General features: G+C 37.8%; 1 protein-coding gene across 1 annotated transcript; it reads left to right on the forward strand.

Moving 5' to 3' along the window:
- The first annotated feature begins 1,979 nt into the window (after positions 1–1,979).
- copz1 (COPI coat complex subunit zeta 1) lies at positions 1,980–10,434 on the forward strand. The gene is made up of 9 exons (XM_053483341.1): positions 1,980–2,064; positions 4,522–4,590; positions 4,902–4,983; positions 6,248–6,339; positions 6,430–6,485; positions 6,578–6,655; positions 7,418–7,469; positions 8,275–8,313; positions 9,890–10,434. The coding sequence occupies exons 1-9, from the start codon at positions 1,984–1,986 to the stop codon at positions 9,935–9,937; spliced, it is 597 nt and encodes a 198-aa protein (XP_053339316.1). The 5' UTR covers positions 1,980–1,983; the 3' UTR covers positions 9,938–10,434.
- The last annotated feature ends 7,751 nt before the right edge of the window (positions 10,435–18,185 follow it).

The following is an 18,185-nucleotide window of genomic DNA, read 5'->3' on the forward strand; positions in this document are numbered from 1 at the left end:
GTGTGTTGAACATGCAAAACAGACGTAAAAATGACTCCTTACTGTAAATATGGAGGTTAGATAGCATTATTGTCTAAGGAAAAAGTACAAAATTAGGGAAGTCTGACTTGAAGACAAGTTACTGTTGCACAAAGGTTCAACAGCAAATTACCTTAAACAGCACAGTAATTTGACATAAATTTTATTGACAAATACGAATTTTTAAAAATGAACATGTTATATTTAAGCAATATCATACAAGAGCAAGTACTAGCCATGCTGATATCCAGCACAACAACACAAGCTTGAGTAAGATATTGTTTTATACAACAGTCCTACAAACACCATTTTTATCAACAGATTATGATTTGTTATTTAGCTCCACCAACACATACCAACACATACCTCAACTGGCAGAACTACAGTAACTAACCGCAACTGCTGGAGCTGGCGGCCGACATTGTAGTTAAAGGGGGTTAAGTAATTTTAAACTCGTACCTGTACTATGTAGCCAAAAGGTGAGGAGAAAAAAATGTGGAAGTAGATGACAGTCCTGTAAATCTCAAAAGTTCATTTTCATATTTCCACTTATTTCACTTCACAATATTAGTTACTTAAACGTTTGGGTTATAGGGTTGAATCCCAAATAGTGTGAAATGAAAAGCTAGTGTGCTATGTAAGATGTACAATCCCTTGTCCCATGCATCAAGTAGTGCCCTTGATTAGGGGTTAGGGAGGGAGTGTACAAGATGACATAACATTATTAAATATGTTTTCTTGCTGAAAGTGCTGCATCCAATAGTTAGTTTACTCTATGGTTATAAGAACCCCTGGGCCACAGAGTGATACATATTGGTAAATATCTCAGTGGGATTACTGTCCATGATAACCACTCATGGAACACCTCTTAGCCAATTAGATTGCTTGGATGAAACTAATCAGTGTTCATTTTATTGATGCAGAACCAGTTAGTTCCTGTTAACATGGAACTTGATGCAGAACCAGTTAGTTCCTGTTAACACTATCTATCCATCCATCCATCCATCCATCCATCTAGGAAACTCTGTAGGTCAACTAGGGACAATGAAGGCCAAAGGTGACCATTGTATTTATTCCCAATTTACAACCATGGTAGGACTGCTGGTTAACATTCAAACACTATCAATTTGGGAACGCCAATTAGCCTAATATGTGTCGGAATTGGACAGTGGGGGGAACCTACAGTACCCGTAGAAAACCCACCAAGCATGTGGAGAACATGCAAACTCCATTCACACAAACCCTGAGGCTGAAATCGAACCCTTTACCTTGGAGGTGCAATGCCATGGTGCTAAACACTAAACCTTGCAGCCAACACTTACTATTGCAGCTATACATTTTGGCTTCCTCACAAGTTTCTAATTTTCAGGAAATTAATTATACATAAGGGAAATTTTTTATTTCCTTTTTTTTAAATAAGAAAATGGGGATTTTGCTGCATAGCTTGAACACACTTGCAGCTGTATATGTAATACGCAGTACACATTTCAATATCATTTGGCTGAACATCCTTTGCTATGCATGTCATGGGCTCTGCTCAACAGAAAGTCGGTTATTTAGCTTACAACACGCACCCAATGGAATTTGTTATACTCCTCCTAGGTTATTTATACAATAGCCACCAAGCTAATATGATTTGAGGACATTGCGGATGCAAAATTGTTTTGAGTTTTGTTTTTTTGATACCTCTGAGAGGAAGACCTGTGGCAAGGCCTTAAACTTGTGGCAAAAAAAGCTAATAATGTGTGTTTATTATTTCTTTCAGATAAGGTAAATGGAACTCTGAATATAAACCTGTGATTTGCCTCACAGCCAAAAATGCTTACGTATAAAATTTATTAACATTCTGCTGACAAGAAATTATATATATTTTTATATTACGTCTAATATATTACTTGTGACTTAATCTTAATATTTTTTTAACGTAATGAAGTAATTTCCGTTTACGGCTTGACCTTTCACCCTATGATGCATGCGGAAGTAGAAACCACTCTAAGATCGGAAACACAGTTAGCTACTGCTGGAAGAATGGATACGCTAATTTTGGTAACTTATATATTTTTATCTTTCTGACACTTATCTAGTGGAACACAGTTGAAAAGTTACATTCGCTCGACGTGACTACAGTTTGTAATGTTGACAGTAAACGAATGCTATCTAGCTAGCTTTGTGTTGAAGTTAGTGCTAGCAGCTGGCCGGCTAGTTCTGTTTGGAATTGTCTCAAACGGCTCTGCTCTCCCTGTGTAGGTGTGCTTAGTAGCGCTGGCAGTGACGGCTCTCGTGCTGCGTTTAGTGCACTACGGGTTGAACGAGGAGTATTTTTAGGATACAGCCTTCACTTCTAAACGCTTAATAAGCAGTTGTCGAGAGTGCTGCTCTTTTTCAGCCGTCTAGCCGTGTAACAGTTTGAATTGTTAAATGTTTAGAGCTATAAAAGATGCAGAATAGGACACTCAAAAGCTACACACAAGTGTTTACTTTCTAGAGATAATTCACCACGTGTTCATCGTGTAGAACCCTTCTGTCCATCAAACATATTTAATTTTATTGTAATTCTTTTACTCCTGTAAGAAAGTTTTTAAACAAGGAAATCCAAATGTAATGTTCTTAGGAAAAAAAATCTTAAACATCTTTTCTAGTTTTAATAACCAAATAACAAAAACTGACTCCTGCCATAAATATAGACATAGAAGCTGACATGGTGTTAAAAAAGAAAGAAAAAAAGATAAATGGCTTCAAAAACTAGCAAGGAATTAAAACTAACTATCTAGACATAACTTTTAACTTTTAAAAAAATGTTGCCTGTTTCTTCTCATAAAGAAAAAAAAAATGAACGCAGCATTTAAACAATACAAACCAACTTCAGATACAAGAGTTAACGTTTAACTCAGCAGCATGTATCTCTGTCATTTATAAGTTTTAAACAAAATGAGTACATAATTCACTCCTAACACACAGAATGAAAATGTGTAAATAAAGTGCATTATCTGGATTATAGGAGAAATGATGTTTTGTCACATGATCTTTGACTACTTAGTAATAGCAGTGTTTCGAGACTGTGTAAGCGTGTGTAATAAGTTGGTTTGAGACTAATTTGCTTACAGAGTTTAGAGAAAAAAGGCAGATCGGAGGCCTTTAACGAGCAGAATTTTGTGATAATGTAACGCCATGAATTTAGCTGTAGGAGCTGGAAAGAAAGAAGTTAAATGGTTTTGCAAGGGATTAAAGTTAGCTAACTATCTAGAGTTTAACTAGTATAATTTATGTTTTTAATCTTGGCTAGTCCATTTTCCAGTTCGATTTGTACACAGATGAGAGAGAGAGAGAGAGATAAAAAACCTGCAACTTTTTAAATATTTAAAAAAGTAAAATAAGTATATAGTAATAAGTATATTACACAAGGCCTAGGTTTGATTTCCAGCCAATGCCAAAACCCAGCCACTGGATACAGTGCCGGTCTCAAGCCAGGATAAAATGGGACCGTTGTGTCAGGAAGAATATGGCTTAAAACCTGTGCCAAGTTAAAAACCTGCGTTTTTAATGCGTTTCTGTTGCACCACTGGAAACTTCTGCGCTTGATACAGAATCTGAGGCTGATCAGCTAATCATCAGTCATGGTCAATTAAACTGAAAACCAGACAGTTCTGGTCACTGCCTAAGTTGATGACTAAGTTGATGATGCTGCCCACTGCCCACCTGAACAAACACAGTTTGTGTATACAAACTATCAGATATACTGTAGATAGATGGGAATCACGACAGATCACCCGATATAATGATATCATGATACCTGGGTGCTGGTTTGATTTGTATTGCATTCCTGTAATTATCCTGATCTTATCAATATCCAGATTCAACTTTTCATATATTTTTTCTGATTTTGTTATAATGCTAAGAAAACTTAATACTGTACATAATACACAGGATGCTGTGTATGACAGCTGCCTAACAGTGTGTGAATATTTTAAAGCGCTACACCTGTTGGATTATTGAGGAACTGCATCATTTTACCACCTCAAGTGTAAACGTAAATAAAAAAAAAAGATTATTATAAAAACTTTTGGTTTTGATGAATTGGCCAAAAAAAAATTTAAATTCTTAACCTAAACTACTGCCCCTCCACCATCTCTAATATTCTAATTATAATGCATATCAGTAATTCAATATAAAACAATCATCCTGCATTTTGTTTAACGATCAAATCAAGCTAATTTAATGAAAATTAGTTTTCTGGCTAATTCCATGTTCTTCAAAGTCTTAATGACTGGAAAAAGCTGTTGTATTGTTCCCCCTGCCTTTGAGTCAGGAAATAATATTTTGCCTCCTATTAGATTCATTAATATTTTATTACTTAAGATTTTCCTTATACCCGTCAGAGGATCAGAGTCTTGTTTTATTAGTGCAACCTTTGCCTTTTTGTTTTGTTGTCTCATGTAAGAGTAGCTGTAAGTATGCACACACTCAATGACTAACTCTCACTCATGTGTCCTGCTGCTGTCATAGGAGCCTTCGCTGTACACCGTGAAAGCCGTCTTAATTATGGACAACGATGGAGAAAGACTCTATGCCAAGGTGAGAAATTCACTGTCCTCCTGTAATCTCCTGTACCTCGGTGGTCCTGGAGCGGTTCAGTATAATAAACACAATCACAACAGTCATGCAGCACGATTTCTAATTACAATCCAGACTCTGAGTACTACTTTTTGATGTGGTGCAACTGCAACACAGTAAAAACTTTAATTGTCAGTGTGGTACAATAAATTTTACCAGGTTAAAGGTGGTGTAGTGTGTAGCTGTACTCATTTGTGTAGTGTGAAAGACAACAGCTGCTGAGCAATAATCTAAAATCTGGTTGTACATTGTCTGCTTTGTTTTTCTTTCAGTATTACGATGACACTTACCCTACAGTTAAAGAGCAGAAAGCCTTTGAGAAGAACATCTTCAACAAGACACACAGAACAGACAGTAAGTGATTATTTTTATTTGTGTTTTATTATTATTATTATTATTTTATTATTTTTGTTTTTTTTTTGGTGTCACTTATGTCATCTGTTAGTGTCATGCTGACTCCTCCTAAACCATTCATGGGAATTATAAAGCATACGTGCACTAGCTATTTAGTTTTCTAATACATTTGACATTTTTCCGCTTATATTTTACTCATACTAAACATTTTTAAGGGAATTTAACCAAACTTGCACAATAGGGATGGAAACCACCAGGGAGCAGCTGATACAATAATCATCACGATACCTGGGTGCCGATTTTGATTTGTATTGCGATTTTGTTAGTATCACAATTTTATAAATATCCCACCTTAATATTAGTTATTTTTAAAATTTTGTTATAATTATAAACAAACCTGGGTAATACTTTCTTTTACCATGCAGGATGCTGTCCTGCCTGCTAGTGTGAATAGAGCACCATCTACAGGATTATAGAGGAATGGCAACATTTTACCATCTCAAATGCAAACATACTGTATATAAACAAAAAAATATTTTTAAAACATTGATTTATTTTTTTTGGTAATAAGTATGGTGTGAGTTTTAGCCTGTGATTGGCTGTAAGAGCGCTAAGTGTCTCCTGGCCTTCCCCTCTGAGAAAGCTCGGCCAATCAGCTCCCTCTGTGACAGCCTACAGCGTCATCCGGGATTTGAACTTGTGAAATCTGCATGCTAGTGTTTAGTAATGTGGCTACACATTAATACAGAATGACAGCAAACTTCCTTTTGTGCTGTATCTTCAGTTGCTATGATGCCGCTCCGATTAGCTACCTCGCTGAACTTATTTTCCTCAGTAACAACCAGTGCCGAATATGATTGCTATATTCCACAGTTAATCTATAATGAAAGAATGTGGACAACTGCCATGTATAGCTGATTTTTAACACCAGAAAAGTGCTCTAGCTTTTTTACTAGCTGCGAAGCGTAGGTGACTATATCGAGATTACCATACGTTGTCTCACGTCACCATTGTCCTCATCACACCTCATAACTTCTTCTAAACTATGTGAATTTCACCAAACCTTTACAGAACCTTTATTAGAAAGCATAGGTGTGCACTAGCTATTTTATTTTTTAAAGTAGCGCGATCAATAGGCAGGTGACGCGGATAACAATATATTTTTTTTTTCTCAGCGGTGGTTCAGTTCTTACTATGTGTTACACCACATTTGGGGTTTTCCATTCTGTGTGCCCTTCCTTTAAAGTGTCCTGTTCTTTAACAGGTGAAATCGCCTTGCTTGAAGGCCTTACTGTCGTCTACAAGAGCAACATCGATCTGTATTTCTACGTCATCGGTAGTTCGCATGAAAACGAGGTAAACTTTGTGCGCTGATTCCTTCATGCATTGATCTGTCAGTCCAGCGGTTTCAGGCATTCATCTGTATTTATTTATTTCTCTTTACAGTTAATGCTCATGGCCGTGTTGAACTGTTTGTTTGACTCTCTCAGTCAAATGCTGAGGTAAAAGAGGATGATCTAGCGCTGAGAACATATTGTATTATTTATCCGAGCCACTTAAAACTACCTAATGCTTTTGTTGCTTGTGTTTATAGGAAAAATGTGGAGAAGAGAGCCTTACTTGAAAATATGGAGGGCCTTTTCTTAGCCGTGGATGAAATTGTAGACGGAGGGTACGTGTTGTACATGTAAAATGTACAATTAATGGAAAGGTGTAAGAAACGGAGGACACATATTGATGAGAATGTGATGAAAATGTAGTATCAATAATATAATCCGAAAAAAAATATATATATAAAGTCATGAATCAATAAAAATAGTTAACAAAGCTCTACTTAGCTTTAAGAGAATCCTTTTTTTGTTTTTACTGCAACCTTTAAATTAATAAATGAATAAATATTGTTATTCGATGGGAGCGAAATATCATTGTTGTTATTATTGTTATTATTATTTTTTTATTATAAGAAATTGTTGAAGTTCTGGAAAGGAATTGTGACTTTTTAAATAAATACAATTAAAGTACTTTATTATTAAATATTATCTAGTACAAAAAGTATTTTATCTGTTTATATTTTTAAATTACTTTTTTATTATATATTTTTTATTATGTTGTTTGCCCTTTGTTACTCAATATTTTATAGTGAGTATTAAAAGTGCTTTAAAATAAGTAGAACAATCATAGATATTGAGGGTGGGAATCGCCAGGGAAACGATACCTTTTGGTTCCGATTTGATTTGTATTACGATTAAGTTGACAAACTTAAAATATCAAATAATAGGCTGATGTGCTGCCTGCCAATGTGTGCGATATGTAATTGAAATAATTGCGATATGTAATTAAATCTCTTTATCTCTTATAAATATGACATGTAATAGTACTTTCTCTGAACAGTTTTGTGGATCATTACTCATCTCTGCTTGATGTTCCCCCACAGTGTTATCCTGGAGAGCGACCCCCAGCAGGTTGTACACCGAGTGGCCCTGAGGGTAATCTGTCTAACACTGTTACACACCTTTACACTGTAGATTTGGTTCCTACATGTAGTCATGTTTAGTAACTAGATGTATATCTAAATGGTGAATAAAGTATTATGACAAGTCATAATAGTCAAGTTATGATTGAAAGGGTCAAATTATTGTCCTGCATCAGTGGAGCTGAACTGTCATCTTTGTGGAAGAAATGTGATCATAAAAAAGGTTACTTAAACACTCAAAGTTGCAATGGTAAAAAATAGACATTAGAAATCAGAGCTATGTTTAATAATGGAAGTAAGTATATTTCCATACACACACAATGCCACAAGAGCTCACAGGATTGGGACTAAACAGCAATGTGTCCATACGAAAACCACTTATTGGTGAGACCGATCAGAGAAAGGCTTTAGGTAAAGAGCATTTTAATAGGAGTAATGAGTCTAGATTGGCAATGTGTGCATTGGGGTAAAAGAGAAGCACATGAAGTGATTGACCCATCATGCCTAGCGGCCATTGTACAAGCCTTTTTTTGTGCCTTGTAGTCTGATGGATAAATCTTAAACCTAACTGGGCATTTATTTTATCATGCTATCGTCCTGCAAAGATTAAGATTATGCTATGTAAGGAACCAGTTTAGCACAGACAGGTGTAGTCAGTCTGCTTAAATATGTCTAAAATCTTGCTAGCTACATGCGGTTTTCTCGCACAAAGAAAAAAATATGGAACCACCCAAAAAAAGAACAACTTATAGACGTCATGTGAAGAATGAGTAAATGATGCTGAATACCATCACTCATTTTACTTTCTCCTCTTCCAGGGTGATGACGTGCCTCTGACAGAACAGACAGTCACTCAGGTAAAGGGATTCTCAGCCCTTGATTCTCTCTCTCTCTCTCTTTTTTTTTTTTCCTTACTATCTCTGCTCTCCCGTCGTCTCATTGTACCCAAGACTAACTGTTATTCGGCATGGCTCTGACCTCTCCACGCGCGTCTCATTTATAACATCAGTCTGCGGTGGTCCGTTTAGCCTCTCTGAGGTTTCAGAGCATGCGAGCTCCCCCCGCGTCTGCCACATGTAAAGCATGATGGCTAATTATTGGCGGCTGTCTGGCAGCGGCGGCTTCCCGTGGCCTGATTGATGTTCTCATTTAAGAGGCCCGTGACAGACTGCCTGCATCCCTCACGCGCCCCTGATTAATGCCGCTCCTCATCCTTTTGCTTTATGGTTATGCTATGCCTCGCCTTACCTCAAATTAAAATGATTAATTAATTCCTGGATATTTCCCTGCGCACGCATTATCCAGGCATCAGGTTTCGCTTAAATTCACCACAGGCGTGTGTAAGGCGTGGTCTGCTTACTGGTGTATGTGTCGTACAAGCTTCGAGTGCTCCGTATTGTGTTTAAAGGTGTAAACGACACACATGGAGAGTTTTCTTCCAACATGGTGATGAATGGTTGTGTAATGACTCTAAATAAAAACGAATGCTTTAGTGCCACAGTATTGAATAGGTAGTGTTTGGGATCAATTAGTAATTTAAGCCTGGCACCACAGCGGAAAGGCTAAGTGTATGGATGAGCATGTAACAAATTTATAACATAAATCATAATTTACTCATGGTGGTGAGTTAATTATTGTTTTTCTTTCTTTTGCACCTAAAATAACTTTAATATAAATATTGATGGCAAACATTTTACAAACTGCTCACTCAAAAGACCATCCCCATTATTCCATTACATTAAAAAAAAGAAAGAAAAGGCAGATGAGCCAATCAGGATGCTCTCTGATAATAATTGATTTTTTTTCCCTGAAATCTCCGCCCCCTTCCCCATCATATTACTTTAGTAGTGCTTTCACAGATGCTGAAAAGTTATAGATTTTTGGTCGCAGCCTGATTTAGTGGATTAAAAATTTTGTAATTCTTGACATGGTGAAATTTTCTGAGTAAATAAATGTCAATGTCGAAGAGGCACCGACTTCAGGATTTATAGTGCTGTTGTAAGTGGTTACAGCAAATGGCAGATTTTGTGGTCGTTCCACAACATTAAATGTACTAATTAACAGATAAAACCTTCACTGTGGTGTTTAATTAGGTAAATATTTTGTGTTAGTCCAGGTGCTGTGGTATAAGTGGAATAAAAGTTACAACACATGTGAACACAATTTTATATATAGTATTTTATATGTGTAAAATTAGAGCAGTGATGGGTCAGGGTTTAAGGCTTTGGGATACTGATCAGGAGGTCAGTGATTCAAGCTTCAGCTTCAATAAGTAAGGCCCTTAACACAGGGATGCTGTATCATGGTTGACCCTGCAATTTCGTCCTGGGATAAAGAATTTCACTGTTTTTTCTCCTTAAATCTATAGTTTTTTCCTTAAATACATGTGTATGTGAATGTCACCAGCTTTAAATATATATTTTTTCCCTCCAGGTGTTGCAGTCAGCCAAAGAGCAGATCAAATGGTCTCTCCTACGATAGATCTCACCTGCTCCTTTCTTCCACCAAGACGACGGTGCATTCATCCTCATCACTTCCTGTCATTACTGTTGCCTTTTTACCCCCCCCCCCTCGCCCCCCTTGCTGTGAGATTGTAGGCTATCCTAAAGGACAAAAACAAACATTGAACACTCTTTGTACACCTTAAGATAGGAACAAATAGAGTCATAATGTTTTATGCAAACTTGGGTTCGGTTATCACGTTAAAGTGCTGCAGATACAGCGTGACGACACCGTCGTCGTCACGTGAACCATTTTTCTTTAGTAATCTAGCCGAAAAGCAAGTTAACGTCTGCATTTCTGCGGAAACTTTCTAATTATTCCATCCCGAGAGTGTGTTTGAGGAAATATCACACACACGAGGCTGTGTAAGAGACAAATGTGATTCAAGTACATTCCAGTGATCAACACTTCCTGCTGTTTTCCATGTCCATGTTTATGATTGAAATAAAAATGACTGTTTCATCATTGCGGCAGTATTCCAGTTTGTCTTGAATTTTTTTTAAACAAATTATATGGTTCATGTTTTTGTTCTTAAGTCTTGCGCTAAATACTTGAAACAGAAACTAGTCCTTACATGTGTCGAACTCAGAAGCTGGTTAAGAGCTCCATCTTCTGGTGCAAGTTCGGAGGCACAGCACACTGCACGAAATATGTTATCTAGTGCAAATATATTAAATATCATTTATTATATCTACTTATAAAATGATTGTATATAAAATAATAGAAGAATATTTAGTATTAGTTATGCATTTAAAATTGTTTTATCAGGAAGCAATTGAAATTATTGCTTAATATTAAGACCACTTCAAACTTGAAATTAGTAAAATTAAAAAATTTAGTAGTTATATATTAATGCAGTCATTATGTATATTTATAAAATGCATAAAGAATTTTACAATTTAACTTGGGACCATGGTTAAAGGAAATGATAATTTAAATCTTTAAAATATATAATTTTATATAATATTTATAAAAAAAAATTTTGGCGGGGGAGTCGGGCGATAAGTGTAGTAGCTCTTTTGTGTTGAAATCTCATGGGTGAATCTGCTCTACATGTTAGTGTCACAAACACCAGCTGTGAAGGTTGAAAATTTCATGTCCCTCCCTTTTTTCTATGCAAATGAAAGCTTGTCCCTGGAGTAATGCCAAAGACAAGCTGTGTGTTATAGATATGCTGTGATGATGTAAACCTGGGGACTGGAGGTGACATGAGACCACTCATGCTGATGTGCTCGACCCCATTAATGGCCTGGGAACATACACATAGAGCCCCCTCCCGAAAAAAAAGGCATCTGTTCTCAGACCAGCTTTCATTTACTATTGAGCTTACAGTCTGATCCTGAAACACTTCTTTAGTTCAAGAACAATGTCTCCGTTCTGGCCTTATATGTTTTTGTTTTTTTTAAATATACTCTCCTTTTTCTGATCTGTCTTTAATAATTCCCTTGTATTCACGTGAAAGAGGGGCAAAACTCCATTCTCTTGGCTGCTGAGGCGTGTAGAGACTTTTGCAGGGCTTTATTTCAAACAGGATAGAGCCTTCAGCACTTGAATTTCCTCCACCGATTAAGTGGAGTAGCTCCTTCATAGGGAGGTGATTTACTGCTCGATAGGAGCGAGCCACCGCTGCTGCAGATATGAGCAGGACGCCCAGGACAAGTATGAAGTATTGACTAGACGTCAACTTCACTGCTGACCATCGTATAACTTTTCGATTTTAGTGATGAGTGTGATATAAGATTTTTGTGTGCGTGTGTGAGAGAGAAAGGCAGATATATACAGTACAGTAAGTAAGAAAATATAACACTTACGGGCATGATGTTATGAGAAAATAATCAATGATGCGGTACAGTGGAGCTAAAATTACCACCCTGAGACTGATTCTTTTCCTATAACACTCACTCACTCATTGTCTATACCACTTTGTCCTGTATACAGAGGGCCTGGAGACTTGGCGGGGTACACCCTGGACGGGGTGGGAACCCATCACAGGGCACACACACAGACACACTATGGGCGAACACCAATTAGAACGCCTAATCTGCATGTCTTTAGACTGCGGGAGGAAACCGGAGTACCTGAAGGAAACCCACCAGGCACTGGCAGGACACGCAACAGATCCTGAGACAAATCGAACCACTGAGCCACCGTGCCTCCTATTTTCCTATAACAGCGCATGATATGTTTTATTCCTCTTACACCGCAGCAATCCGCCGAACAAAGCGGTGACATTGGAGATTCCGTCCTTAAAAGCGTTTAATATCATTAAAAGCAAACATCGCTATAATCAAGAGCACGAGTTTGTTCTTAGTATTCTATCCATCTAGTCTAATATCTCCAAGGCACATTAATATACTCCTGTGCTTTAAATTACTGCGGGAACAACTGTAGAATCAGAGCTGCTGTTAATCATCATCTGTCAATTTATAAGATGATATACTCACATTCCAGCAGAATTATTTTAAGACGGAGCAGGCACATGTACTAGAACTAGAACTTTTTGTAAGTCGCTCTGGATAAGAGCGTCTGCCAAATGCCTAAATGTAAATGTAAACTAGGTTGTAATGATTTGGTTAAAAAGACAGGTATATGATTTATAACACCTGTGTCTGGTATGATTTGCATACCCATAACAGACCACTTGATTATTTTACTTGAGGTTTATTCAAATAATGAGGGTCAGGGTTTTTGTTTTTTTTGTTCAAAATTCAAATCAACACTGTAATTGTATAAGTACTGATTTTCCTCTTGTTCCTCTCCCACAAGTCAATTCACGTCTTTACAAATAAAAGCCTGTGAAGCCTGTATATTCTCAGCTGAGGAATAGGACACCGATTTGGTTTCGGGCACCTGATGGCACCTGCAGGCGTTCGGCTACTCCCTTTTCATCTCCTAATTACAGTGGCACGGCCATATAAAAGGCAAAAAAAAAATTTAGATTAATTATAGAGTAACAGGCATAATGGAATAAAACACCGCAGCTTGACACGTTATACATAACACGCCATAAAGTTGTCAAGGACATCTAGGCTTGTGGCCTGGAATTGATAGATGCACCGAGCATGTGTGGTTGCCCGTGTTGTGTTACCAGTGGCTATACATAAGTGAGTAATGGTCAATAGATTACAATTATGAGCGCGCTAAAAGAAGTGTTTAGGTGTGTATGCCAATGAGCCTGATTTGCGTCCAGAGAAAAGAGAGATCACAATGATTGGAATGGATCACCATAGTCAAGGCCACACACAAACACACACAAACACAGTTCTGTGGGTAAAGCTGTGCAAACAGGACTGCTACGATAAATGGTAGAAGATTACAAACCCTGCTTTTTGTTATAAACGAATTTAGGTCAAGGAAATAGATCATAATGAAGAGCAGCTCGGATAGAAAGGGAAGCTGTGGACGTGCACGAGGCCTTCAGGAGATAAGATGGCAGAGGGTGTTTTACTAGTCCCACTGCTGAGCCACACACACACACACACACACACAGATGCTAGGCCTTGCACAACCTGACATGCTTTACAGCGGCACACACCCTCACCGGGGCCATTTACGGATTCCTATCGAATAAAAAAATCATTTCAGCTCGGAAGCTGAGGAGACCAAAAACAACAAGCAGTGCTGCTGCTTTTCTCTGAATCACCTATAACTCAGAAAGCCATTTTGCTCTCAACACAACAGCCTTCATTTTTATATGATTTTGATACCAATGGCAATCAAAATCAATACGACACTATTTTGTTGTGCGTGGATTTACACGTTCAGAACTCTAGAAAGTAATGCAACTAAAGAGCAGGAATTACATTTCGGGCAATGTATATTTCAACATTTATAAAGTCATAGATAAAACTGAGTGCTCACCGTTTCATTCTATGTTTTTCCTTTTTTAACATAATCAAAAATCTTCTGATCATAGCGAGTATCAGTGTTAGGCAAATACAACCTCAGACAAACAACATGTGTCTTTTTTTTTATCATGTCATAATTTATTTAACACGAATGAAGCCAAAAAGATATATAAAAATATAATAAGTACCCCCTTAATGCTTCCACAGGATTTAAGAGGGGAAGTAGCAGCCAGGACCTGCTAATCATCAGCCCTTGATTAATTGACCTCTAAAAAAGCAGAAGGTTTGGCAGTTTGCTGGTCTGGACCATTCAGGTATGTGTTAACACAATGCCAAGAGGAAAAGACATAAGCAATGGTTTTAATGGTCTTACAGAGCAATTGTTGCTGCACATCAATCTGATAAGGGTTATAAAACAATTTCCACACAATTTGGATTTCAACATTCTATAGTGAGAAAGATTATTCACGAGTGGAGAGCGTTCAAGATAGTTGCCAATCTTCCCAGGAGTGGACGTCCCAGCACATTCACCTCAAGATGAAACCGTGCAATGCTCAGAAAAATACAGAACAGCAAAAGGGCTACATCTTTACAGGCCTCACTGTGTGTTAGTCTTTCAGCAAGGGGTCACCACATACAAGCTTGGCACAGGTTATATGCCGGATGCCCTTCCTGACGCAACCCTTCCATTTGGCCTGGGTTTGGGACCGGCACTGCATCCAGTGGCTGGTATTTGGGCACTGTCTGGGAATCGAACCCATGCCTTCCGCATGGCAGGTGAAACACCCACCACTGATCCACCAGTGCCTCTACTTTACAGGCCTCAGTGAGTATGCAAAATGTTTAATTCCATGACAGTACACTGGTGGAGGAGTGATTATCCGAGCTTTGCACCCTACAGCCATTGAATTGTCCATGAACTCGTCTGCATACCAGAATATTTTTGAGGCAAATGTAAGTGCATCTATCCAACTGCTAAAATGTGTTCTAAATTGGGTCAACAATGATCTGAGAGACTGATAACGTCATACAGGTTGTTGCTTCTAAAGGATCTTCAAGCTATTAAATAATAGGGGTTTAGGGCTTAGTACTGCCCACATGCCTTTTTGCTTTCACTTTTGGCTTAATTTTTGTTAAATTAATTATGGCACAAATTGTTGTTTGTTCTATTTGCCAAATACAGAGAATAATTGAATTTGAATTAAAAGATCAGAATTAAAAAAGGGGGCACAAAGTTTTACATATGACTATATATTTTTTTTTGGGGGGGGGGGGCGGGGTCGCAAACAAAATAAAAATGTAATAATCGCCTGTAAATAGCCATAAGAAGTGCTGGGAAAGCAACGAGTGTAAGCTTGGCCATGATCACTTGACTGCTGCTTAATTAGAAGATCAGGTCTATCTGGTCCAAGCATTTTACCTTTTTTCTTTCTTCGTCCGATCGCCTTGCGAAGGGGTATTTTAGCAAAGAAATTACATAATTTTCTCTCATATTTAGCTGGCTTCCACGTCAATCACTATTCAATACATTAACTAACAATCTGCTGACTTGTAATAAGGCTCGTTGAGAATGGTCCAATCACGTGAGGCAAATATTTAATAACAATATTGATTCGCTGAGAACAAAAGTGAGAGGGTTCAGGGTGCACAGGAATGTACCCCAAGGACAAGGATGATTTAAAAGAATCCAATTGGAACTCAGCCTCAAATTCACATGCTTTTTAAAAATGTACGTGCCTACATAGACACTCACTCAAATTGTAAATAAATTATATAAAAAAATGCAGTGGAATATCGTGACTAAATGACTTTATTTCATCATTAAAACAATAATTATAAGGGTAAATAATTACATGTTAAAGTAGCATTCTTCTCTGCCTTTAGGACACACACACACACACACACACACAGCCAAGACAGTTAATCTTCCTTGAAATGTCTTGACAGGAAAATAGCTGCTTCTAACTTCGACAACATTTCTATACAACACATCATGGTTTCGAGATTTTTCCTAAAAAAGAATAAGATGTTATTCCTCGGCTAGATTTCAACATTTAAGCATACAGAATGGGCATTTGGAGGGGAAAAAGCACATAAATTCAAGACAAAGCTATGCCACATCCATCAGCCAGGCTGGTGCACATGTCGAAAAGCGTGTTTGGATATTTCTATTTTTCGGTTCTGCCTGCACTATTAGTCACAATTTTTGGCACTGGATCCTTATTGAAAACAGGCTAAAGTCGAGCTTCCAACTGCTAACCGCCGGTGAAACCGCCTCGCTTAAAAAAAAAAAAAAAAAAAAAGACACCCTGTATGATTTAGGAAGAAAAGGAAATCTCTTCAGATCCTTGAGACTGTCCTGCTGTGCTACGTTGACACGCTGCTGTCCCCAGGCCTGGCCGCTTGTATGCGTGAGAACATCTGGCTGCCACTCTTGCACATTTCGCTCTGAGCATGTGAGCATGCCTTTTAGGGTGGAGATTAGTTTCAAGGGTTTACACTCCAAACTGTTGGCCCAGGACCTTAAAACCAATAAAGATGGGAATTATCGTATCATCCATACTCTTATCAGATTAATAGCTCTTGCAACAAGTAGCTTAGTCAGTTACTCTATATCCTAGCTCTTAATGCAGATCAAATTTAGTGATGAAAGTCTAATGTGAAATGTTCCCATAATAACAGACACACAACACCAGATAGCAGTGATAGCTATAAAGCTTTACGACTTTTTTTTTTTTTTTTACAGGGTGCTATTTATTCAGTATGAAGCCCTGGGGCAGCCATGTGCTCTCTTTTCCCATGTGCATGCCTTTCCTCAGCGCTAACTGATTTGATTTAGATTCATGTTAGTAAAAGGATAAAGGAAAAGATGGAAGGAAGGATATTGCATTTTGGTGGCACAGCTTACAACCTCTTTCTGTCCTTCTACCTTCCTCCATCTTCCCCTCTCCCCATCCCCCATACCTCATCTTTCTCTCCCTCTCTCTCTCATATTCTCTCACTTCTGCTACCCCACCTCCCTGCGGATTCCCCCTTCTGCACCATGGTGCCCGTTAACAGACCCTGGCCTGACAGATTTACTACCGTCGCTCTGCCATTGGCCGCGAGCATGACAGGGCTGATTTAATGCTGCCTCCGGATTGGTCGGAGAGTGACAGGTGGATTTACAGCCGTGCTGTGATTTGACGCCGGGTGCCTTTGATGTGAGTTACAGCACAGTTGCTTATGGGACGCAGAAATGGTGTCAGGTTTCAATCGTTAAAAAGCCTTCTCCCTGAGGGAAGGTGCAGGGCGTGCACTACATTCCTGATCTCATGAGAGAAGCAATGAGAAAGGCAGAGAGAGGGAGGGGGAGAAAAAGAATGAAAAAAAAAGAAAAGCATGGCTAGATGATTTAAACCAGGAGTCATTCTTGCTTCTCTGCACTTTCGCGCATTTACTTTAGAAAAAACATCCCTTTTCCAACACCCAAACTAAAAAAAAACATTCTGCACGCCTCCCTGTCTGCTTGGGAAAGACCTCTGGATGTGTTCACTCTTTACAAGATAAAAAAAATTTAGTCATTCAGTCAGAGGTAGAAAAATGCCACAGAGTAATGGTTCCTTATCCAGGTCCTAGTCAAGGTTGGGTGTAAAGTACTCTTTGCCCTGCGTATCACACTTATACACATAGACGTCTGATTAACGTCTGTGATGTTGTAGACATGCTCACATTAGTTCACAAAATGCCTGAATTTTAAGGGTTTTTTGCCCACCAGAGTGGAAAGTAGGTTTTGGCATGCACAATATGATGCTACCATACCATACCATACCATACACCTGTGAAATAATAACACTTAGATATTGAGGCCTACTCAGTTATATGTATACTAACTATTCTTACTATTAAAGCAATACAAGCAACAAAAACAATATTGTTTTTGTTGCTTGTATTGCTTTAATAGTAAGAATCAATCATAGAATCGTAGAATCAATTTTACAGCATATAAGGTAAAAGAAATGTATTCCCTACTTATGGACTATGAACTAAATATAACATCTTTTTCACAATGCACATGCGCTCGGTGTTGTAGTGCTTAAAAATGTCTTTACTGAGACAATGCAAGACCACTTACTGTATACACAACATGACACTAAATAATGATCACCTAAGCAAGATAAACAGAATTAATATAAGTCTCCTATATAAATCATACCTATACAATCAAATATAATATTTAAAATAACATTTAAAAATAAAATCATTATGTACTTTATGAAATCAATAAAAAGAACATAAAAAAATGCATTTATTTATATATGTACTTTACTATGTATGATTGATTCTATAATACTTTGATACAGGAATACAATTTATCACACACACCATATTTTTTTCCT

The sequence above is a fragment of the Clarias gariepinus genome, chromosome 22 (assembly GCF_024256425.1).
Source record: "Clarias gariepinus isolate MV-2021 ecotype Netherlands chromosome 22, CGAR_prim_01v2, whole genome shotgun sequence".
NCBI classification, from domain to species: domain Eukaryota; kingdom Metazoa; phylum Chordata; class Actinopteri; order Siluriformes; family Clariidae; genus Clarias; species Clarias gariepinus.